At 37.9% G+C, this 24,851-nt stretch overlaps 1 protein-coding gene across 1 annotated transcript in view; it reads left to right on the forward strand.

The window, feature by feature from the left end:
* The window catches only part of STX18 (syntaxin 18), a 47,156-nt gene that overhangs the window by 15,452 nt on the left and 6,853 nt on the right, over positions 1–24,851 (forward strand). The window contains exons 2-6 of the mRNA XM_072334128.1: positions 9,994–10,061; positions 18,039–18,154; positions 18,987–19,064; positions 19,176–19,242; positions 23,290–23,405. Of these exons, the coding sequence (XP_072190229.1) occupies positions 9,994–10,061; positions 18,039–18,154; positions 18,987–19,064; positions 19,176–19,242; positions 23,290–23,405 (445 nt within the window). The remainder of the gene's footprint in view (positions 1–9,993; positions 10,062–18,038; positions 18,155–18,986; positions 19,065–19,175; positions 19,243–23,289; positions 23,406–24,851) is intronic.

The raw sequence follows: 24,851 nt of genomic DNA on the forward strand, positions 1-24,851 counted from the left end.
AGGTGTCTTGCTTCACAACTAAAATTCGTGTCAGGAGTTCCTACTTTTAAGTGATTAAATAAATACATACATTGGAATTGTCAGCATTACTCACATGTGAACAAATAGCATTGATTTCCCTTTGAATTACAGCTGAAGCTTACTGCTCCTTAATTCTTAGAGTACTTTCTTGGGAAAAATTTCTATGTGAACATCTACTGTAAGTTTTCCTAGCAGAAATTAGTCTCCCCCATCCTCCCACCTCCATTTCTTCACGGGTCAAACCAGTCGGTACATCCTAGGTAGATCAAAACTGATAGGAAGAGCATCTTGTGGTGATGAAATGAAGGGTTCTGGAGATGGTTTGTCATGCCACGTTTTGTGGTACCTTACTCAGCTGGTGGGTGGATCTGGTAGCTATGTGTGGCAGTAGTGTTGCCTACAGGTGATTTTGCTCAGATGTTGCTGCTGGGCTTTGGCTGACTCAGGTAGTTGGGTGGGCCAACTTGAGCTTAGCTTCAACTTCTGGCCCATGCTGTGGGATTGAAAAGCTGCCATGGTTTGTCTAAGTTGCTGTTTTATAAGACAGTTCTGTTTTTTTGTTTTTTTTTGTTTGTTTGTTTTTAAAGTGTGGCTGGAGGGAACAAGGTACTATTAGCTGATGTGTTCAGAAGTAGCTACTTTGCAGCTATTTATTTGCTGTTGTGAATTATGCCTGCTGTAGGTAAACAATAAAGACTTCCTCTGTGCAGCCCAGATGCTTGGTCCATGCATAATACTTGAACATGGAAACAAAATGGGGCTTGTCCATTTGAATGATACTTGATAGCGCTAGAAATTTGAGGTATGGTGAGTACTGTGTCAGTTTGTACAGTATTGGTGTATAGGTGTGTTCATGTAGACTGCAAATACACAGAAAACACTGAGTGTAAAGTGAAGATGCTCTGAAAGCAGAGCGGGGGACCTACTGTGGAAAGTTCCCATTTGGCCACAGCTTCAACGGATAGGAGCCTGCCCAGCTGGTGCCACATTGCCTGCATGCTTGTGTGCTCTGCAATGACTTCTGCTGAAGTTTGGTCCCAGAGTTAACTTGTGCTCATGCAGCTCCCCACAAATTGTGCTGTAAAATCCTGAATTTCAGAGGGATACTCAGATAGAGTAACCTTTCATTACTGCATGTGCGTTAAATGAGACTGGGAATCTTTTTACATCGTGAAATATATTATATTTAAACAAGAGTACACAACACTGCATGAGTTTCCCCTGTGAGAAAGGGGATGAGTAAAATCTCCCATGCAGACACAAATCTGAATGCAGTCACTGCGGTGCTGTAAGTGGAGTGCTTTGAACAGTGATGGTAAAGGCCAATTATTGCAAATATGTATTTTGACCAATTGACTTTTATCTCTCAACCAAAACATTCCCCACAATTGTTGTGGAATTTATATTTTAGTCAATGAGGTTTTGGATGATTGTGTAAAAAAATATAAGTGTTCAAGAAAGTTATGATTAGAGTTGGACTATAAACAAGAAAGAGGGAAATAGTTTAAGTAAAATCAGATGTTCCTTTTTTTTTTAATGGAAGGTATTTATTGCCTCAGAGAGGGTAAATGAAGACTAGTTAAATAAAAAACATTTAGCATGACTGTACATTTTAAAGTCTACTGTTAATTTTTTCTCAGGGTCACCTCATGTTCCTGTTGACCCTCTCTGTAGATCTTCAGGATATTTAGCTGCGCTTCTGTCCTTGTGGGTATCAAACCTGGGCACTGCTACAAGATGAAAGAAAACAGCGACAAACTGAGCGCAGACATCCTTATCGAAATTCTACATGTATTGCAGTTCTCCAATTGAGGATTAAAACTTGTCTTTTAAGTCATTATCTATAAAATATGACTTATCCCATATTTACAAATCCCTGGAGTAAAATGATTGTAATGCTTTGTTAGAACACCTAATATGCATTAACATAATTTCTGTCATTTAAAAAAAAAGAAAGAAAGCTTCAAAATAACTTTTCAGTTGGAATCTGATGTGGGTACTACACACTGTTAAACAATGCAGCAACCTCACCCCATAATAACAGCCCAGCAAAACCTAAATCTCCTGATAACACTGGGTGCTTTCAGTCTCTAGGGTATTTGATGGGAAACTGGAGCTTTTGTCCTCTTAGGTTCTAATTTTACTTGACTTTTACTAGAAAAATTCATAACAAAAAGTAGTCTATCCATCTTTTACTTGACCAAAGCTTACACCCCTGTAAATGGATTATGCTTTAAGGAAAGCATGGGAAGACACAATTTGAAGCTTTCAGACTGAGAACAAGTTATTTATTACCAAATTTTCCACTTGTAATCATTTTAAGGTTTTAATTCACTGTTTATTAAGTGCACACCCAGGCCGTAATTAGAGGCTGAGCATTCAGGGTGAGAACCGACAGTAGCAAAAATCAACGTGAGAGGATTTTTGAACCCCAGGCAGGACGTTTAAATGTATCCTCAGGAAAGCAGGTATTACAAAATGAAAAGGATTTTCCCTAAACGTGAGCTTTTTCCCCCTGCACTGTGCAAGGCGGTGCTTTTTCACTCTGCCATTTTTGCCAACTTGCTACTAAACAAACCGAAGCATTTTCTGCCGCAGTCCAGCTGTTGCAAAACGGGCTTTGCCTTTTACTGCTATGTGGAGGCTTCTTAATCAGTTTCTTAATGATCCAAATACACTCTGTTGTATTCTGCAACTAGATTTTATCTTGGAATATCCCACTATGTTATTTTAAATGGTTCTTTAAAATTTTACTTCAGTTTTACTATCCTTCACCCCTTCTGAAAAATAAACTGTTGTTTTTAATTATAGAGATACTGATAATGTTGCACATTTGATCTTCCCAAGTTTTTTTTTGTTTTGTTTTGTTACCTTTGATGGATTAACATGACTCAGTCTTCATTTGAATGGCTTTTAATTGACTCGGTTGGATTTTGAACAGTTTTACCCTGCGTACCATACTTTTTTTTAATGCAACTCATGCCTATTCTTGGTTATGTTCATTACTGAGTTGTGTACGAAAGACTACTAATAAAATGCAGTTACGATTTTCCCCTGCCCGCCTCTGCTGCTGTAACATATATGCTAATGGAAAGCAGGAACTGAACCAGGGCCCAATTTCCATGAGATTAGAGGTAGCCAGGCTGACTGTCTCCTTTCCCCTGCCCCATTGCAGCGTATGGCCACCCCTATGTTGTTTAGGTATTAGTTGCTCTTTGGGGTTTCAGGTTACAGGAGCAATTGATCTGCGTGACCTAGTTTAGAAACTATAACGTTGGCAGTGGAAACCTAAACCAAATGTATACCCTCCAGAGACAAATCTTCAGAAAACGTTGGTGATTTTGGGGCAGTCCGTGCTCCTGTGCTGTGCATGCCGGTGGGACAGCACCACCTAATGGGCTTTACATGGAAGCAGCAAAAGCTTCTAAACGAGCGTTCACGCTACCAAGGAAATGCCGAAGCTGAAGTTTTGTTTTGAACCTCGCTGCATGGCACTGTGGCAGGGAATTGCATCGCTTTGTCACCGAAGTTTGAGTTTCTGAAGGGTAGAATCCAGATGCCAGATTTTGTTTCTTTTTGAAATGCTGTCTGCTCATGTAGAAACCCATGTGAATTCAGCTGGCTTACAGGGCTTAAAATATTGCACGTAAGGAACGCATAATAAAATCTGGTCTTTCATTTGCAATTAAAAGCAATAATAAAGTTAATACATCTATATAGTTGTACTTGAGGAAGGATCCGTATGAGTAATTTCTGTATCAAAGCCTTTCTGATTAGCGTTTCTCGATAGTAAATAGTATAGATAGGAACCCAAATTCTTAACTTGAAATTGTATTTAATATTGTTTTTTCTCCTTCTGTTCTATTAATTTGGGATTCGTTCCAGATTTCATCCCCTAATGTCTAACAGAAACTCTTCATTTCTTCTGAAATGGAAAGTGAATATGTTTGGGTTGATTGTATGCTTAGAACTGAAAACAAAAGAATGTAACTCTTAAATATTTTGCTCTTGGTGGAGGGGACTGCAAAATGTTGTCACCTTTTCATGGATCTATAAACGAAATCTGCTTAGGATATCTGAAGATGAGTACTTTTGAGTGTACTGAAAAGTTAAATGCAGAACTTCTGTGGTAGCAGTGGGATTTTTTGGTTGTTTGTTTTGGTGCTTAAGGGGGTCTTTCCATCAGTTGTGCTTTTCAGTACTGCCACGTCGAACACTAAGCGCGGCATCTCTAACAACTTCTGCAGGGTCTTTCTGTTGTGTTTGAGTTTTAGGTATTTTTAAAGTATTCTTTAACAAATACGTCTCGTAAAAAATCAGCGTAGAAACAGTACAAAGTGTAACAGTTTTATGTGGTCCCAAATAACTGTATTGTTCTGATGGCAGAGCAAATGGGCTAAAGCGCTGTTTGTTCAATGGAAATGACTATTCAGCGCTGTCGGCTTCCCTCTACAATATGTCACGGGAACCTACTCCAATCATTTTAATCGTAAACAATGCTGCTCCTTCTTGCAATGGGTTAAACGTATGCAAATTGGAACCTACTGTTTCATGAGTGATCAATTCTTTGTTGTGAGTGGCAAGAAATGGTGTACGTATTGCTAAGATACTGCAGGAAACATACCCAGCATCTTTGTTCAAAGTATACACATCTTTTGAAGGTGCTGTATTTTAGGGAATAGTTTCCTGTTTAGCTTATTTAGAAATGTAAGCTACTCTAAATAAGAAAAATCTCTAAACAGAAGAACATCCACCATTTCTAGCGAAGGCCTCGTGTACAAATAGAGCTGTGCGTGCCACCTGTGGTAGCAGATGGCAGCCATTCTCAGCTTCTTTTTGTGCTGAACCTACATTATATGCAGTAGTTGCCTTTATGTTTTAATAAAAGTTATTTGAAAAATCTACAGTGGCAACATAACGCAGCTGCATGTGTTAAAGAGGTAATTTGCAATGAAGATAAACTTTGAAATGAAGATAAAGTCCAAAATGGAACATGAAGTAAGTTTAAAAATGTGCGTTACAGGCTTTAATGTGAATTTATGGGGTGGTTTTCACATGCACAGTGTTGACATTTGTGTTGCCACCCAGTGGATAATTGCTGCTGCTTCACTGATGAGAGTTGTTGGGGTTTCTGCTGCCAAAGCTATGCTTGGGAGGGATTTAAGTAACACCTGATTTCTATACAGCATCTTATGGGGTTACTGTTGTAAATTTCTTAAGCTGTAACTGAGTGTGCTTCCTTTCTTGGAAGATGTCTTTTACAGAATTCCCTACTGGTACTACCCAGCTCCCTTGTGATGAAAGAGGTACTTCAGCTTGGGAACATGCTGTTAATGCATTAGTGTGACTGATGTTGGTGATATAGGGAGGAATTCCTATGATTCCCAGGAAAGTGTCAGTTAAATCTAGCAATTCAGTAATATTTTTCCTCATAAGTTAACTTTTCTTTTAATGTAGTGTAAGTGTGCTGCAACTATAAGAGGCATTTCTCTAAGCCCTCCTATCTCTTTAGGGCATCTAAGGAAACCATTCGTTCATTTCAAGGAGAGGTTTATTTCTCTCGCCCAAACTTTCAGAGGGGAAGAAAGCTAATTTCCAACAACTGTGGTGGAAGCCAGTGTTACGTTATGTTTGTGCTTTGTCTTCAGGCTGCTTTCATCTATCCTTCTGAAGGCTGTGTAGACTAGTAGTACACTTGTTTTCAAAACAGGTGCATACAGCAATAGGAATCTGTGATTATGATGGATGGGTAAGTGGAGTGGGGGAAAAAACATGGCTACACTAAAACGCAGGAGGGGGGGTTAAAATTGTTCCATGTCTGCTTGAAGGATTAGTTACAGAAGATAGAAAGGAGAAAAAAAAATTAGTCTAGAGGCAATAAGGAGCAGGGGACTGTGGGGAGAGAGAGAGGCTGGCTGGCCAAGAAAGCTGTTGTAGAAGGAAAAGACTTTGTGAGGATAAAGTAGAGAACTGACAAGTTCACAGTGACTTAACTTGAACTATTAAAAACCTATATGGCTAAAGAATATTTCAACTTATAAATAAAAAGAACTAGAGAAAAAGTGGATTTTCTCCACGTGTCTCTACTATAAATTAAGAATAGTTTAGGTGTGGTGTCCAAACTGAGTTAATCAGGAAAAGGCACAGACAAGCAGGGCAAAGAAACCAATGAGGTGGATGTTGGGAACTGGGGCATGGAACTGGGAATGTTAGTAAGTCATGCCGTAGCTATCAGATAATCTATGGGTTGAGTTCAAACGCAGTGCATTTGAGAAATCATGAGTCTGATGGCAGCTTTTTTTAAATGAAAATACATTGAGTTGTTGATGATCTCATTTGATTAGAGGGTAGCAAATTTAATGCCTCTAATTAAGTCAGCAGAGGGAAACTGATTTTGGCATCAGCAGGGCTTTTATTCTGATGCAGAAATGTTCCAAGCTTCAGAGAAGACTAAATTGAAAAAGATAAATGGGAAGTAAGACAAAATGGGGTACGATTTGCTATCATACTGGAATAGAGTATGCCCAGCCAACCTATTGAGAACTTTGGGTGATGGTGGAAGGTAGGACTGGATGATTGTGTAGGTCCTTTCTAAACTTGTTGATTCTATGATTCTGTGAACCTGATGCTTTAAGAAAATTGTGTTTCTTTCTGGTGTCAGATAGTAAAGGGTCTGATAGGTGCTAATGGGAAGTCTACAGACTTGCAAAGAGAATATTACCCAAGAAAGATGTGGCAGAAGCAGTACTGCGTATTGAAAGAAATACTGCACTGAGGGGAGGCTAATAGTTGAATTATTCTGGGTCTGACTTCTAAAAATAATCAGATTTAATAATGTTCTTATTTTTGGGAATGAAGAAGTGAGTTTGTGCTCTTTAAATGTCATGGTGAGAGGAAGGAGAAGGAGGAACATGCTCTGTTACAGAAAGTGGTGAATGATTTCAAGGTTTGGAGTTGTGAAGAAAAGAAGGAAATCCAACAGTAGAATATGGAGTTTGAGATTAAACAAACAATAATAAAGCAAGATTAAACAAACAATAATAAAGCAAATACATGAAAATGGTGGATAGAAAGATATCTCCAGCTGAATTGCAAAGTACAAACACCAGTGTATGCCCTTCTGGTTACTTGTTTTGGAAGAGGATGGATACAAACCGGAGCAAACACCAAGAAAAGTCACAAATTAAGCAATGTCAGAACTACCCTATGAGAAGAAACTAAAAGCTTAGGAGTCTTTTGTTCAGGGATACGGGTGGGTAGGACAGTAAACTCAGAAGCACACATGCAGGGAAGAAGAGCTTTTAGGGGTAAGGACTGTTTTGAAACAAGAGCAGATGGGTGAAAGATGTTAATTAGGAAACCTGAAAATTGGACAGTTCTTATTCCTAGAAAGATTGGTAAGATTCTAACATGCAGATGGATTAGGAAGATGCTTTATTACCTTTAAAATGGAGTGTGATAACTCTGTGCAGAGTGTGTGGTGTGCTTCTGATAACCCAAACCAAATGCCAGTTGATGACCCTGATTATATCTTCAAGATTTATATTTGTAGAATAATGGACGTTTTGTGTCGGTAGAAGATTAAGAATCTTAGAATAAGTAAATAAAATTGAGAGTATTCTGGGATAAAATTCACTTTCCCTTTATTTATGCTAGTGAGACTTTTTTGTTGCTATTTAATTTTAAAAATGCTTTATGACAAATTGAATTCAAAACGGCGCTAGTGTTACGTGGTAAGAAAAGGCCAAAGAGAAATAGCCTTAGTGCAAGGTCACAAGAGATGCTGTTAGAATTTGAGGGAAAGTAGAACAAGAAGTCTCACTTCTGATGCAAATCTTGGGAACTAAGAGCTTGATGTGAGTATGGGCATAATAGTGTCATTCTAAATTCTTGAAAATAGCTTTACCAATGAAGGAGAGGCAAAGTGGGGTCAGTGCAATTCAAACACACGATGACAATTTTAGCCTAAATAGAATGCTCTTTGTGGCTAGATGAATTAATTACTGTAAGACAGTGTTCTTGCTTGTCATTCTGATTCTTTCTGCTTGTTAATCACTCCTAAATTGTAGCTATTGCAATAATGTTAAGATTTATTACTTATAAAATTTTGCTAATCCCTTTTCTAGTTTAGTCTTTGTTCATGTATTAATGTAAATGTTTTCAAACGTGTCTCATTTTACTGCTCTACTCTTTGTTCTCTGTAGTACTTTCTGCTTATTAAGTATTATTCTAGTGAAACACTGTATGGCTATTTTGACGATGCTGCTTTTATAGTCAAGCTTAGTTTACCTATCAAGCAAAGTCCTGTGAAGTAAAATTCATTACATACTAATGCTGAGAGAGATTAAAATACAAAAGTAAGTTCCAGAAGAGACATCTGTGATTTAAATGGACTGTTTGTGTCCAATTGATCCTGAGCAGTGTTTTCAGTATTCCTCTCCTTAATGCTTCTGACAGTGCAAACACGCTTTATGGAACTTGGTATCTGCTGGAGTTACTGCCGTGTGCTGTGAATGCCTTGAAGTTTCATACACTGTTCGTCTCATGGAAAATTTAAAACACAAAAATAACATCATTTCCTGGCTGTTATCATGAATTGTAGTAAAAAAAGAAGCAGCAGATGATAGCAGGGAAATGTAGGCCCGTGTATTTGTGCAGGAAAACAGGTTTTTTGTTTTAATAGATCGCTGTGGCCTTACCAAGTTTGTTTTTTTTCCTTTTTTCAGAGGCCTACAGATCTTGAGAAAAAATAATCGGGGATATTAATCTTCTATTTATGCAAACTGTTCTGTCTTCTCTCGCTGTGGCTTTTTGTTTGTTTAATTACAGGCAACATTTGCATGAAAATAGGATTTTAAGACTTGAACAGCTTTTGATGCTTTTTCCCAGATACGCAGAATAAACCACGTTTATTGTCATTTGTAAACCAACACAACTATTGTATTGTGAAATTCCTTGCGTGCTTTTTTATTTATACAGAATTATGAATGAGTATTTGAGAATAGGATGATTCCCCCAATTCCCTGTCCTGTAGAAAATATCTACCAGTAATACAACCTCCTCGCTCCATTGGATTTCTTTCCAGTCCTGTTAAGGTGGCCACCTCGTTTCTACTGCTGATGAAAACTCTTTTTCTGTAGATCGTCTATTCTGTAAGATAAAGTAGGATCTTATACTGCACCAAATTTGTGCATTCGACCAAAGTTAGCAAAAGTCATTTCAGAGCTTAGGAGGTTTTTCAGAAGATCTCAGTAAAGACTGCTGTGAAAAAAATCAAAATGCTTTTAGAGCAACAAATAGATTCATGGTGTAGGGAAAATCCAGAAATGGAAAAAGAAATCCCCAAAGAGAATTCTGCTGGGGATGTATCTCCTGGCAGACATTCCCAGGTGCTACAATCCAGTACTTCAGGCACAAACTGGTCACTGCATTGCTGCAGAAATAGAAAGGAGAGGGGCAGCACCTTGCTGCTAAAGCAAATTGAGTGTTTACATCGTTCTTTATCAGTGTTATAAAATTTCTTCTATCATCTAAAATTAATTAATTTTCTGAACATCTGAATTATGAATTATAATTCTGAACATTCTGAATATCTTGGATTTTGAATTGCCAGCTGATACCATTTTTAATGTTTAGTTATGCTTGGAGTTATGTTTCCTGTTTTAGTGTTTTATATTGTATTTATGTTTAGTAGCATTTACTGTTTATGCTTTCTGTGTGTGAGATGTGCATTTTTTACTACTTCTTTCAAAATCCTGCTTTCATGCAGCAAACTGAACTTTAGATGATTTCTATGTACTGACTGCTTGAACAATGTGCAAAGAATATAAATGTTATGGTGCTAATTAAATTCGTAAAATTCACTGTGTATTTATGTTTGAAGAGTGGATGTACTGAACTTTAAATGTATACAAATATTAATATCTGTAGCTGTGGAGTTTAAATATGATTTTGTATTTTTTATTTTTTAAGATTTCCAATATTGGGAAGCTGAAAGATTTTCTTCTTCAACACAGAAAGGATTACATTAATGCGTACAGGTAAGTGTGCATTGTGTTTAAATGGTTTTTATTTACTTTTTAATACATTTTCTTATTTATGAAGTATACCGCCCCAAAATCTATAGGCATAATAACTAAAAACAAAAATGTAGGTTGCTTATTGACTTACTTGTAAGCTCCTTAAGAAGAAGAAAATGGCCCTAAACTGAAATGAAGCTAAGAATTTGAGTAAGAGGCTTTTGGGATATGTTCTGAAACTAATCAGTGGGGTAGTCTGAGAGTAGCACTTCCGAAGGGCTGCAGAATGAGTTTTTGAAGTGATTCCCGAGACAGGAGATAAGTTTCAGTTGCCCCAACCCAAGTGCAACACCTTATAATTGACCTTCCTGAACCCCATTAGGTTCATCTGAACCCAATTTTCACTTTTTTAGATGACGTTCCTTTCTCCTGTTCTATCAGCTGGGCTCCTCAGCTTCTCATCAGCAAATTTGCTGAGGGTGCACTCAGTCCCATTGATTAGGTTGCTGATAAAGAGGTTGAAGAGCCCCAGTCTCAAGACAGACCTCTATGAGACACTAGTTGTGATAGGCCTCCACCTGCGCATAGAACTATTGACTTTATTCCTCTGTAGCCCTCTGGCTGTGGCCATCCAACCAGTTCCTTATCCTTTAAAGCAAAATGTTCTGTTCCCCCTAGTTATGCACAGAGATGTTCTCCAGGGTTCTGGGACTTCATTGTTTTGTTTTGAGATTCATGGTTCAAAAACAACAAATTCCAATGTAAGATAGGCAGAATATAGAATGTGTTCCTAATTAATGCATCCTAACTGGGGCGCATTAAAGAGCTGGGAAATACCCTTTAGAAAGAAGCCAATGAATTTCTAAGAAACGAAGTTTCCAGATTGCAGGGTGCAGCCATTTTAAAGAAAATGTCAGCAAGCTATTCTGGAAGTGACAGAAGTAGATCATTGTGGCAGTGACCTTCCTTGGGAGGGGGGGGGGAAATGTTTCAGGCTGGCAATATTATTTTTTACAGCCACCTGAGAAGGAAGCTATGCGTGTTGTTTTGCTTTGGTTCATTGTTTTTGTATATCCGAATGAAACAGTGTGAGTAAACTTTCCCCTTTGTAGATTCTTCTGTAAACCTCACCGTTTCCAGTGTTGTATTTCTCCAGTCCATCAGCATAGTGGCAATACTGCGTGGCTTAAGTCAGCCCTGTCTGCGTTCTGATTCTGCCACAGTTCTGTCTGTATCTGTAACAGAACTGCTGCAGGTTGAGAAAGCACAGTTTAAAGGCATCAGTCTGTTGCAGACACAGTCCTGTACTGATTTAATGCCTATCCAAAAGGCTTCATAGACACAAAATAGGAACACTATCTGGACAGATATTCATCCCATGTGGGAAGGGAATAGATGCAGCTGAGCCCTCTGCTATTCCTTAGGCTCTGTCTGTATTGTAAGAACAGTCTGTCTGAGAAACAACTCCTTTTTAAGCCTTGAAAGAGTCACTAACAGTAATGGCAATGCTGTACAGTCAGTGATATCAAAAGGTGTCCTTGGGATTCTTCTGGCACCTCAAATGAGATTTTGAAAGCAGTTTTTTGCTATTGCAAAAAATGAAACCTCAAAAGTGAAGATTTTGAAGTGCTTTAGAAATGTAAGGCAATGGGAGTTATTCATAGTATTAGTGAAAATGAATTCTGTGTGGAAGGCATATGAGAAACTGCTTTTCCAAGCAGCAAGTTGTATGTGTGTATTATGTCTGGCCCTCTGCTTTTCAGTTCCTCTTGGAATAGGTAATGAATAACACTAGATGGAGCTACCAACTGAATACTTGAAATAACTTCTTGTGTGAAAACTTCTTGTGAACGTACAAGCTAAGAAACTGCAAATAATTGCAGAAAGAACAAACTGTCAGTGGATAACTTCTAGGTTTTATTAGCAATACTGTGCATAGAATACAAGTGAGAACACAGAGTACAGGTTTTGTCCACGCTATTTTGGTTTCTAAAAACTGGTAATGTTCTTTTTGTAAACTCTTTTAGCCAGTTATCATGGAATTCTCAGTTACTTTTCCCCTCAGAGCCATAGTTATTAGCTAAGGAGAGGAAAAATAAGTGTCATATTCTTAAACAATAAAATAATAAACTGAATCTCATCTGTTTGCAGTTGATCTTGTACTTAAAGGTCAGTTTTAAATAGTGCTGTCAAATTCCATATTTGTGGATGTAAGGAGGACCATAGCATCCATATTGTCAGTCTCACAGTCTTAACAAATGCCTCACTCATTTAATAGCATACTTAAACTGCAGGGAAGATTTTACAACTATTTAATGCAAAAAGGCTATGTTGGGAATGTATGTAGGAGGCTTAATTCTGGCAATGAAATTTGATTAATTCATCTGCAGAATGAATTCTTTGTAATATTTCTTGAGGGGGGCACGTATAAAGTGTTCTGCAGAGGGGAGATCTTTAATTCATTTTTAGAGGAATATTTCTAGAAATGAGAAAGACAACTGGAAAAAGGATTAATTGAAGCTAAGGTCCAGACCCAGTTTATCAAGCTCTCATTAATCAGCTGAAATACCTAAATTGAGTCCAGAAAGCTCAAGAATTAGTAGTTGCTTGTTCACTTCTTTTCTTCTTGATTTGACGGTCAGCTGTAATGTATGAGAGGCCAACCTTAAATGAGTGACGGTGTGATCTAAGCTTACTCATTTTAAGCCATTGCATCTTTATTCTTTCTAGTTCATCAGGATTCAGTGTTAAGACCCTTACACTCTGTTTTTTTCAGCTTTCTTTTGTAGGGAGTTTTCCTGTTCTGTTATCTTTTCTATTGTATCCTATCTGCAGTTACTCCTCAGGTTAGAACTTCGGTAAGTTTTAGTGGTGCCATCTTCCACTGGCAGCACGAGTTAGAAGAGTTATTTACAGAGGAGTACATATAGAAGCTCTTCCTTCAAACTTCTTTCCAAATGTATGGTGGTGGTTCCTTGTTGGTTGGTTGTCTTTTGGAATGTTAGAATTTTATTCCTGCTAACTTGCAGTCTTTAAGGACTTTCCTTGCAATGTAACATTCAGCAAATGTCTGTCTTTAGTTAAAGTCGGTGATGAGCAGTACCTTTTAAAAGAGAACAGAAAAGATTTTGTAATTCTGTAAAGTCCAAATATCAAATTCTTCTTTGATAAGAATCATCTCTGATAATTCTTCTCTGGCAAGGTGGAGGCAGGAACTCTTCATTCCTGCATACATTAGTGGGATGTGGGTGATTTCTTTTCTCCTTGCTAAGCAAACTGTTCATTCTTTTGAGATAAAAATTGTTACTTGCCTTTGCTTTTTTAGAGTATTACTGCTGTGTGTTCCATATATTCTTCCTCTCTGTACATGAGTGTAATACATTCCTACATTACTTTCTTCGGTGAGATCTTTTATTCATTCTTCGGTAAGTTGTCTGATGTGAACAACTTGTGTCTTGCCTTTCATTATGAGCTCCATCGTGTTTTTGATCATTGACCTGTTTGATCATTTGTACATTTGTGTTACCTGTGGTTCTAGCAGTATTGCATTCACACTTGGGTATTTGAAATGTTCCTCTGCAGGTATCCAGTTTCTCCAAAGCAACTTTCTAGGCTGAGATAATTCAAACACCATCAGTTTTCCTTAACCGGATATTGGAAATGAATTGAGAGTTCTGGATTTTGGTGGTAGAACACCTCATACTTGAAAGGGAAAACTCTGAGAGGAGATCTTTCATTCAGAGAAAGAACCACCAGGCTGGATGTGGCTGTGGGCGGCCTGGTCTAGTGGTTGGCCCTCACAGGGGAGGTTGAAACTAGATGGTCACTATGGTCCTTTTCAACCCAGGCCATTCTATGGTTCGCTGATAATTTGACGTCTAATTTACTGACTTTTGCAACTGTAGAGGTATTTATGTAGCTCATCAGTGTTGTGCAGGTTGGTTCTGAGTAGAATTTATTTATTTATTTTTATTTCCTTGAGAAAAGTGGGATGGATGGCTTCTGATCTTCACAACATCCTTTTGTGGGCCATACACACAGTTCAGTGCCTGAACATTTCACATGTTGTTTACTTCTTCTAATAGGAGATCGTTGAGCACATGCCCTGTGCTTTCTGGAGAGTATTCCCTTGATGTAACCCATCAAAGAAAATCAGCAACAATTAAAAGATTCTAAAAATACTGTCTGATGGCCTCCCCCACAATGCCAGCCTGCTTTATTACAGTAACTTAATTACGTCTTTATAAGAAGCTGTGAAATGTGTAAGTGACCTGTAAGGACTTCAAGTCTAGCTTCATCTTCTTGGGTGAATATACAGCATTTTTCTGTTCTCTGGGGCTCTAATGTCAACTAATTTTTTTTATCTTTTTATTTTTTTGAGTTCGCAAGGTTCATAAACCACATCTTAGAAATAATAATTGTTCTTAACAGCATTCTGGAGTTTCTCAGCAGTATTTTACAAGACTGAAAATACTAATTCAGATGTGCCTATACTGCCTGCTGTAGTACCTAAAGCTACTGCGCAGCTTGTTGTGAGATGTTCTGTCATTACCTTACTTCTGTATTTTGTAATGCATTGCTGGAAGAAAACCAAGTTTTTCTGCTTGGTTTAGTGTCTTCATTGAGTGAGTAAGCAGAAAATATTTCATGCACCAGCAGAAAGAGTTACTAATTCCAAAAGCTGATGTAATGCCTCCATAGACTCTTCCCTGTGCTTTTCCAGCAAAATAAGTTTGCACAGATGATGCGTTGGAATGAACATAGCTGACACTTATTCAAAAAGGGGAACAAGCAGGTTGTTCTTAACACCTTGTCTCGCTTGCTTTTAGGTATGTCCTTCAGTGGAGACTTGGTCGTGTTTTTTTCCTCTCGTTTGAATGCTGTCCCATCTGGTGTTGCAGTGAGTTGTGGAACTAAAACAGTGCTTCAGCCAGGCTCCTGCCCAATGCTAAGGACTGCAAAAAGATTACCATTTATCTGCAATGGCTTGTGCTGCGTTTATGCATCGCACAGTAATTATCACCTTTTTTCTGCAGCATCTTGTTGTTTTGTCCAGTTCATGATTGAACGTGATCCCAGATGTCTTTCTGAAGTACCATTTCCTAATCTGAATAGGAGGAACGTATCCTCCATCAGTTTTACCTTCAGCATTAGCTCAGAAGCACTGTACCCTGAGGTAAACTTGTGCAATGACCTGGATTGCCCAGTACTTTTCCTCAGACACTCACTCAGCATCCTGTTATTAAAATAGCATTTCACACTTGTTGTTACTGATGAAAGTATCAATTAAAAATCGTTACTTCTTTTTGAAGGTCAAAGGTGCTAAATTGGGCCCAGATGATTCAGACAGAAGCACTGATTTGAAGGGAATAGTCACAGCAGCTTAAAATTTAACTTAGTGCTGAAAGTTAATGTAGAAAAAGACCGCAACATTTAGGTTTTCTTTACTCTCTACATGTAGTTTTATTTCTTTACTGAGTAGCAAGCCAACATTTTCTTTGGTCTTTCTCTTATTAACGTTTGCAGAGTAACTTCTTGTTATCATTGGCATCCCTTGCCAGTTGTCTCATCCTGGACTTGACCCTTTTCTGATTGCATCCCTCCGTGCAATGTTCCTTTAGGGTTGTCAGTAGCAATCAGACCTAATTTGCACTTTCTGTATTCTGCTTTATTGTGTTTGAACTCAGTGAAGAGCTCTTGAAATAGCACAGTTGATCTCTTACTGCATTGCCTGTTCTTCCTTTCGATCAAGGGCAGAATTGCAAGGTATCCCAATGTCGTTTCTGTAGGAAGACACCTGGACTTTTTTCTGTTTCATCTTAAGTTTCCTTTTCTGTGCAGTTCAACTTTCTAATTTATGTATTTTTATTTTTTAGACTATTGGAATCTGCCTGCTTGATAGCTACTGTCTTTTCCTTGCTTTCCAATACCCCTTTTGAAGAATCACAGATAACTGAAGTTGCTTTCCAGTTTACATTTCCCATAAAGCTTTCTCCAATTGATTAGAAAAAATATCTAGAAGAATTCAGTACTCCCTTCCTCTTCTCTATCTGTACACATTAGCCAAAGCTTTTCTTGTGCTCAGCCTAGTTCTTGTGGTTGCTTCTGGTTCATCAGGATTCATGTGATCTCTGATTTAGTGATGCCGCAGCTCATTGCTGTGATAATGTCACTGGTAGTACTTCTAAGCAAGTCTTTGTATCTGTGACATAGGGAACACAGTTGGTTTATGTGTTTGATGGTTCATGGTGGTGGTGATGTTGCTTTCCTCTCCTTTGGCCTGTTCTTTTTAAAGTAGTGGTTCTTTCAACAGTAAGGCTAGAGGATGGTGGTGGGATGGATGTACTGTATGTGCAGACTCACTGTTATTACCCAACCAGAAGAGAGCAATGCAGATAATAAAATACAAGTTGAAAACATTTCTGTAAGTTTTCTGTACATTACAGAGTACTTAGAATAGTTCCAATCATAAGGGACAACTCCCAGGATTTATCTGACTGATAGCTGACAGTCTTGGAAACAAGCAAGAGGAAAGCAGTGAATATTACTCCTAATTAACTGACCTTTCTGCTCGCTGGCTGATTAGTATATTAACTGCCAGTCAGAACTTAGAGATTTTTCAAGCCAGATGGACTAAGTGTTGCCTTTTTCATATGCAATCAGTCATGAAGGATGAGGATAAAGATCTTTTGATGTAACACTCAGAGTCATTAGAGTAAGCCTGAAAATTTGTGGAGGAGATCTGGAAGAAGCACAGTTAGTGTGCTGACATACAGGAAAGAACTGATAGTACGGCATGTAATGGGAGAGTATAGTGAGAGAGGTGGGGTGGTGTGAGTTGGTTGGAGGGCATTTCTGTGTCAGGAATTGCAGCAGACCTGGCATTTTTGCATTGAAGAATGAGACATCTGTGGGGTATCAGGCTGTGGCTAATGAAAATCCCTTCTTTTCACTTCTTTAATTGCATTAATATAGTTACATTATTCATATATTGAACAAGTGGGAAGTTTTTCACATATAAAAATCTGAGTTAAAGTAGATTTATTCATTTAGGTTTTTCTTGCCTGTTAAAGACAGATATAACATGGAGTGGTGACCGAATGATCAAGAGGCCCAAGGTAAACATTGGGTAACATGCTGTAGCACAGTCTTCCCATCCTATCAACTGTGGCTGTGCATTAAAGTACCTCTATACAGTATGGTTTTCTGGTGTTTATCTACAGTGTATTAGTATTATAATGACGGGAAATAAAAGTTTTTCAAATGTATTGAAGTAAACCTCCAAATATTCTGGAGCCATATAAGACTTGAACAGTAAGCTCTACCTCAAATTCTATATGGCCTTTTGAGATTGGCCTCCATTTCTACTAATTTAGTAGCATAAGAATATACTAACCCTACTAGGATATATTAAATGTATAATGGATCAACTAAAATGGAAATAAACAATATGGACAGGTTGTAATAAGTCCTATAACCTACTTGATATAAAAGGTATGAATTCAGAGATTTCATAATACAGCTACTTTAAAAATGAAGCTCAGCACTTAGGAACTAAAAACATACATAGGTGAAATAAGTTACAAACTGTTATACTTTCTTCAGTGTTTGAGCAGTTCCTTTATTCTACTTGTTTTCTTATATTTAGAAGTGAAGTTTTCATAGTTAAGTAAGTGTTGAAGGTGACTATTTATTTTCTAGTTGTATTTTCTCCTTCCTTGCTCAGTATTGGATAATACAGGAGATGATAGGATATATTGTTCTTCCTATATCTTTTACCACTCCAAACAGATGTTGTAAAAAACCCTTCCAGCTCTATAGAATTGAAGGATATTGTACTTTTTATTCATACAAATAATTCATATCTCCTTGTTCTTCAAAAATTAGTGTTGCAAAAAGGCTTTTTGTGGAGATGGCGAGTGGGAAGAAGATCCCAAATGTACACTTGTAGGTGTTATGTTTGGGATTTCATAAGTGACAATTTGTCTTGTTTCGCAGCCATATTATGTCTGAATATGGGAGGATGACAGATACGGAGCGTGATCAGATAGATCAAGATGCTCAGATATTTATGAGGACGTGTGCAGATGCCATTCATCAGCTGAGAACAGAAGGTAAACTGAGCAGCTTCTAAATGTTCTTTCTTAGTTATGGGTTAAGGGTAATATGAGAGTGAATATTGCATGGCATTGTGAGTTCTGAATGCTTTTGTCAAGAGACTGGTAAAGTCTCATTCCTCTTTTGTTTCACCTTTATAATCCCGTTGACTGAGTAGAACCATGACTGCTTCTTTTATGCAAGTGAAAGGATAAGCCAGAGCATTATTTGTTCGTGTGCACTGATTAACAAGTGTGGTGTGCTTTGTTTTTAAATAAAAATGATAGTCTTACATATTTACTGTTTAGTTGTCACTTAACACTATGGCATGGAGGACTGAGCCAAAGCTCAGTGACTGTCTCTTTCTATGGTGTCCACCTATAACATTTCACAGGGATATTCTTTCCAAGTTTGGGATCGTTAAGTGAGTGTGTGAAGTGGAGTAACATCCATGTTACTCCATCCATGAGTAACATCCATGAGTAACAACATCCATGAGTAACATCAATGTAACATTACATTAACTCCTCGGAAATTATCTTCAATTATAGATGTTTTCTTGAGTTGTTGGGTGTCGCTCTTAACATTTTTAACTAGAGCAAGAAAACCCCAACAAAGCAAATCAATATTTCTTAATATAATAAAACCATTGAGTAATAATGTGTAATAATAATGTACTGATTTACAGAACCTACGCTTAAATATAGCAATGTTAAACGAAGTTGTGTAATATATATAAAATGTTAATAGGCTCTTGGATATAACTTGTGTATGAACTGAAAATGCGGGCTTTTGTACAATGCAATAATCAATTAGAAGATCACATTGTATCTTTCTTTTGCATTTCAGCACACAAGGACATCCAGTCTGCTCAGGTGAAGGAGCACAGAACGGCTGTCTTAGATTTCATTGAAGATTACTTAAAAAGTGTGTAGTATTTCTTCTGCAGCAGTGAGTGCTTAAAAACAAATGAGTGTATTTTGCAAGGAGGAAATCATGCTCTTCTAACCTGAAGTTTTTTACTGATCTCTCACCTAGGAGTGTGTAAGCTGTATTCAGAACAAAGAGCCATCCGAGTTAAGCGAGTGATAGATAAGAAGAGACTGTGAGTAATGAGCTCTTATTGTCAAAACATAAACAAAACAGATTAGCCTGTGCCTTTCGGCTTGTATGGCATTTAGTAAAACTTCTATTTGTGTTTAGATTCTAAGGAGATTGTTCTAGATGGAAATCTTTAGCTGGGTGAGGAACTTTATCTATCAGCAGATGCATTCCAGGGCTCTCTTACACTTCTCGTGTGTTAATTCTGTAAATGGCAGAGCACCAATACAATGTTATGTGCTGTTCTTATTTGTAAATGATTAAAACACCAAGTGAATAGGAAGTGGAAGAATAAACCTACCGGACATTTAAAAATATTTTGTTGTATTTGTAGATGTCCCATTAAGCAATATTTTATGTAAAATAGTTTAGAATGAAATTCTGCATGTTGCTAATATCTTATGTTATTTAGGATACCATCTGCTTTGGTGCAAGGAATATTCATTTCTCTCCTTCTCTCTCCTTTTCTTCCACTTTTTCTCCATCTTTAGACCACTGTCTTTCTGCTAAAGCAAGGGATTACATTGTGATTGAATTCTCCTTGAGACAGTGAGATTTTCACCCTTTTTACAGAAAGGGTGGTTAGGTACTGGAATGGGCTCCCCAGGGAGGTGGTTGAATCGCCATCCCTGGATGTGTTTAAGAGCTGTTTGGATGTGGTACTCAGGGATATGATTTAGCAGAGGTTTGTTGTTGTGGTGTTGTTTCGTGGTTGTTTTTTTTAAGAGATAGGCTACTGGTTAGGCTGCGGTTGGACCTGATGATCTTCAAGGTCTTTTCCAACCTGAGTAATTCTATGATTCATTGCAGATAGAAAATTGCTCCAAGTCAGACTCCTGTTTGAAACTTCTGAATTGAGCCAAATCATGTCTACTTTTGCCATCATGCCTCAGACTGCTAACCTAAAGGCACGAATGTATGGGAGAAGTAGCTAAAGATGATGTGCTCCCAGACTCTCCACCCCAAGTGTCCAAAATAGGATACCTTTAAGGGAGTTTCTTTTTTTTTCCATACTCGGTCAGTCAGTTACTACATTGAAATCAGAGAGATGTTTTGAGAAGTCCATTTTACTCAGAGTGATTCAGCATGATTGAAGGCAATTGGATTCACTAATGCGTGTCTTCCGGAGACAGAAATAGAAGTACAAATCAACAACAAGCAAACAAAATATGCCAGACCAGTTCTGAAATTTGGTAGGTTGTAATGAGAGAAAATGAGATAGGAGTTACAATAGGCTGAGAGCCTATCGCCTTCTGGAAAAAGGAACCATACAGAAACATACTGTGTGATTTCTAGAGAAGAGGAGGCTCAGGGGAGACCTCATTGCACTCTACAACTTCCTGAAGGGAGGCTGTGATGAGGAGGGGCTTGGCCTCTTCTCCCAGGCAACAAACAGGACCCGAGGAAATGGCCACAGGTTGTATCAGATGAGGTTTAGACTGGATATAAGAAGGAACTTTGTCTCTCAGAGAGTGGTCAGGCACTGGAATGGCTGCCCAGGGAGGTGGTGGAGTCGCCATCCCTGGCAGTGTTCAAGAGGTGTCTGGATAGGGAGCTAGGAGATATGGGTTAGGGGTTTTCTGTAGGTATGGTAAAGGGAGGATGGTTGGACTAGATGATCTTGTAGGTCCTTTCCAACCTTGTGTTTTTATGATTCTTGGTGTACAAAAACACCTAACCTTACTGGTTCACTGTAAGGAATTTCAAAGGAAGTTAGCATGGTTTCTCCTAAATATAATTGGCTGGCAAACACCAATTACTCTGTTCTATTTTTATTATTGTTTCCATGTTAAATCCAAGGTCCAGGATCTCTCAGGTGGCTAACCAGGCAAAACAAGTCAGTCTGATTGGTACAGTGAAAAAGAGCTATACCAGAAGCTGGGATATCACTTAATTAATAGAGCAATAAGGCATTAACTAGCGCAGAAGATACAGCCCTTTTCTGTAATGCTGGCGAATACTTCCTCATCTCTCCTGTAAGGGCATAAGAATTGAAAACCAGATGTCGGCTGGGTGGGGTCTGTGTGCATTGCAGATGTGATATACTGGCCTAATTGTCATTTAAATTAAAATTCAATTTAAATAAATCACAGGGAATAAACCAATCTTTACAATGACTTGAAGAAAAACTCCTTTTCTTCATGTGATTTCAGCTGGTTGATGTGTAATTTCCCCTAGGATTTCAGCAGGCATTTTATGTGATAATATCTCCCATCACTTCAAGTACTTTAAATAGTGCTTTCCAGACATTTTGTTTATTTTTTTAATAGAAATCTTCATAGATTATTGTACTGTGGAAAGTAAAGACAACAAATAACGAAGGAATGCATCTATTTAGAAGTAAATTAATCCTAGTGCAGAACTTCTTCCTGCAACTTAGTGTAAAATATGTGCTTATTAAACAGTTCTGAGGGGTTTGTGGTTAAAATACTCTTTATCGTGTTTACTTTTACACAGCTGAACACCCAAAGCTCTTCAACGAGGGACTGGAGTGTTACTGTTTTCTTACATAAGTTGCCTTTGTCAATGGGCTGGTTCCATTGGGGTGGTTCCCCAAAATGAAATGCTGAGAAATAGAAACAAAATCAGCTTTTACTATAAATGCACTTGGTTTGGATTTTCAGTCTGTGTGTTTATTGGTATCCAAATTTATATTTAATTTCAAATATTTTTTTTCATTATAATTTCTTGTAAATTATGTGTAGAGTTACTAAAATAAGCTTGATTTTGATTATATCTTGAATTAATGTTTTTATAATGTCAGAATTATCATATTATATATAATACATATATAACAGCATGGACATCCAGATGATAAGTTTTTGGGTTTCTTTCTTGGTATTCAGCAAACTTGAGCAGGGAGGGATGAGAAATTCTTCAGTGTTGAAATGACCAGAAATTAGACTTGTGGAGTTTTTAGTACTAATAAATGCATCCTGTTATTTTCTCCTTGTTTAAGTAACGTCGTCAGCCAGCGATGACTAATGCATTATACTGATTTTCTCAGAATTTTTTAATTATGAGTTAGAATTCAGACGCAACACAAAGGAGGAAAGAAACAAAATGCAACACCTTCTGTTGAGCAGCGGGAGAAGATTGCGGATCATAATGAGATTAACTGTTGATTATATTTGAGAGGGGAGGAAGTGATGAAGGTGGCACAGCGGGTGATGCAGCACGTTATTTCTTGGTGGTTTTCTGTTGTTGTTGTTCTTTAGCTTCTCTATCAGCATAATTGTTAAGCATTCAACCATCTACCAGGTAGTTACAGAATTCATTGTAGACAACCATGAAGGCTTACTAGAAAAAACAGTATTTAGCCACTCATTTTAGACTTTATAGTGAAAAATCCTTGACAAATACAGAAGTGCTGATGTAAGCACTGAATATGCTCCTCATTTTTTAATTGGTTTTGTATTAAAATTACATAGCAGGGACTTGGATGGAATGTGTAGCTGACTATTACGTACAGTTTTTCTTTGCTTTGCTTCTAAGTGGTCTGTTGTCTCTTGGCAGACAAGGTAAGGATCGTTCTCATCTTGGTTAAGCTGTTCCTTACAGCTAGTCAAATAAAATAAACTATTTCAGGAAAGAGCTATTTCTGCTATATTTGTGTACTTCTTCCTTATGATAATTTAAAATATAAAGTGAACTAGTAGATGGTACTTGAAAAAATAAACTGGGTGAGATGGCTGTTTTTTAGTTAAAAAAAAATAAATGTCATAGTGACCAAAACTTTGTATGTTTTAATATGATAGATCATTTTTTGAAAGGAACTTTAACAAAATATCTGGTTTTCATGCTACGACCTTCAATATTCTTCTCAACTCTGAATATGTGACGTGTGTTGTTCAAGATTACGTGCTTTCTTTGCTTTTGTAATAGTATTTCAGTGAAGGTTGATAAATCCGTTTTGCATTTGGACTGGGAAATCTTCAATGTGAAGTCTGCAAGAGCGGGTTGGATTGTGATGAATTTAAGTAATCTGTGGTTTTTCTTAGTTTAGAGATGCAGTTGCACTCAATTAAACTGCAGGCTCTTGTGCTTGTAGGTCCAAACTTGAACCTGAGCAGAACAATGTGTCCAAATCAGCTCTTTCTCCTGAAAAAATTTCACAGAGTTCTTTAGATGAGTCTGAAGAAAAACTTTCTGCAGAGGAAAATAAAGGTAAGAATAAAACTGTTACAGGCCCATTCCTGTAACTCGCACGTTTCTGTTTTCTTCTTCCCTGAGTTGACTGGGCCTTTGAGACTGTGAGAGTGACACTGTGAGAGTGTGGAAGCATCTTAAGCTTTTGAACATGCTTCCTCCAGCCAGTTAAAACCGTCTTACGTCTTTCTTGATTTCCTCATTCCCTCAATAAACTCTGTGTGAACTCTCTATTTATTTTTTCACTATCCTTTCAGTTCTGAGATCTGCCTTATTTTCCAGGTCCCTTTGACTGATGGCAAGGAATTGGAAAGTAGCTCAGTGACTTTGCAGTTGTTTTTAGGAATGTTTTCTAGATTTTAAGTGCAGAGACCTTGAGATAGGCACGCCTACAGTAGCAACACAAAGGTAGAATATGCTCTTAGAGGGGTTGTTTTGACTGGCCAGGCACAGCCTTGACTTTCTTTGCTGGAAGGGTTGCATGTCCTCTTTCAGTAGGCCAGATAGCCACACTCTGAGGAGTGATTTGTAGGTCCTGTAGAAGGTGGGTTCATGTGAAGGGGGTACTCCATTTCTGAATGAAGACTCAAATATTGAATTACCTCACAACGTACAAACTGTTTCTTTTTCGATATGGTATTTACTTATCTTTCTAACCAGTTTGTAGTGCAGCCCTGTTGATACACGTTGGGTTTTTTCCTCCCCTCTGGAGGCTGAATTTACTATAAGAGGTAAAGGTTTTGATGGGGTGTCGTTTCTAGTGCTTGGTGTCTTGAGAGATGCAGCACATAAGAACATGGGTGAGTTTCACCTTAACACCTTATCAGTATGTCACAGCTGTGAGTTTGTACCAACGGAAAAGGAGCACAGCACAATGACATCTGCAGAGCTCAGTGCTTTCCTCGTTGTTGAATGCTTCCATGTCTCTGAAAGCACCACACAAGGCATTGCTGCAATCTTCAGCTCAGAAATCTGTGCCACGCTGTGGGAAGAAAACACTGTTCTGTGGTTGCTTCGGACACAGCAAACCACTGCAACAAACAGAAATTAACATCAGTTTATTACACATTTTGTTTACTCCAGTTTTACTTCCTACTAGCTTACGCCATAGTTTTGTATGAGAAGGCTGCTAGACATTGGGGTCTGGTTACAGAAGTGATGCTGATGTGCTTCCAAGGGGGGATGTAGTACTTCCAAGGGGATGCTGACCAGTCTCAGAAAAAACTAGGAGAGTTGTATGTTACCATAAATCTGTCTGAAATGGGCTATAAGTGCACAAAATGTGCATTTTGTAGCTCCTGTCCATAGAAGTCAGCCTTGTGGCTTCACTGGTAGGCGCTTGTTGAAGCATGGCAATAACGTGAATGAAGTGATTAATAGACAAACAGCTCTGTTCAAATCTTACTGCCTGTGATTTCTCTCCTTTTTAACAAGTAACTACACTGGGAAAATGTGTTCAGAAAT

Source organism: Excalfactoria chinensis, chromosome 4 (assembly GCF_039878825.1).
Source record: "Excalfactoria chinensis isolate bCotChi1 chromosome 4, bCotChi1.hap2, whole genome shotgun sequence".
In the NCBI taxonomy this organism is placed as follows: domain Eukaryota; kingdom Metazoa; phylum Chordata; class Aves; order Galliformes; family Phasianidae; genus Excalfactoria; species Excalfactoria chinensis.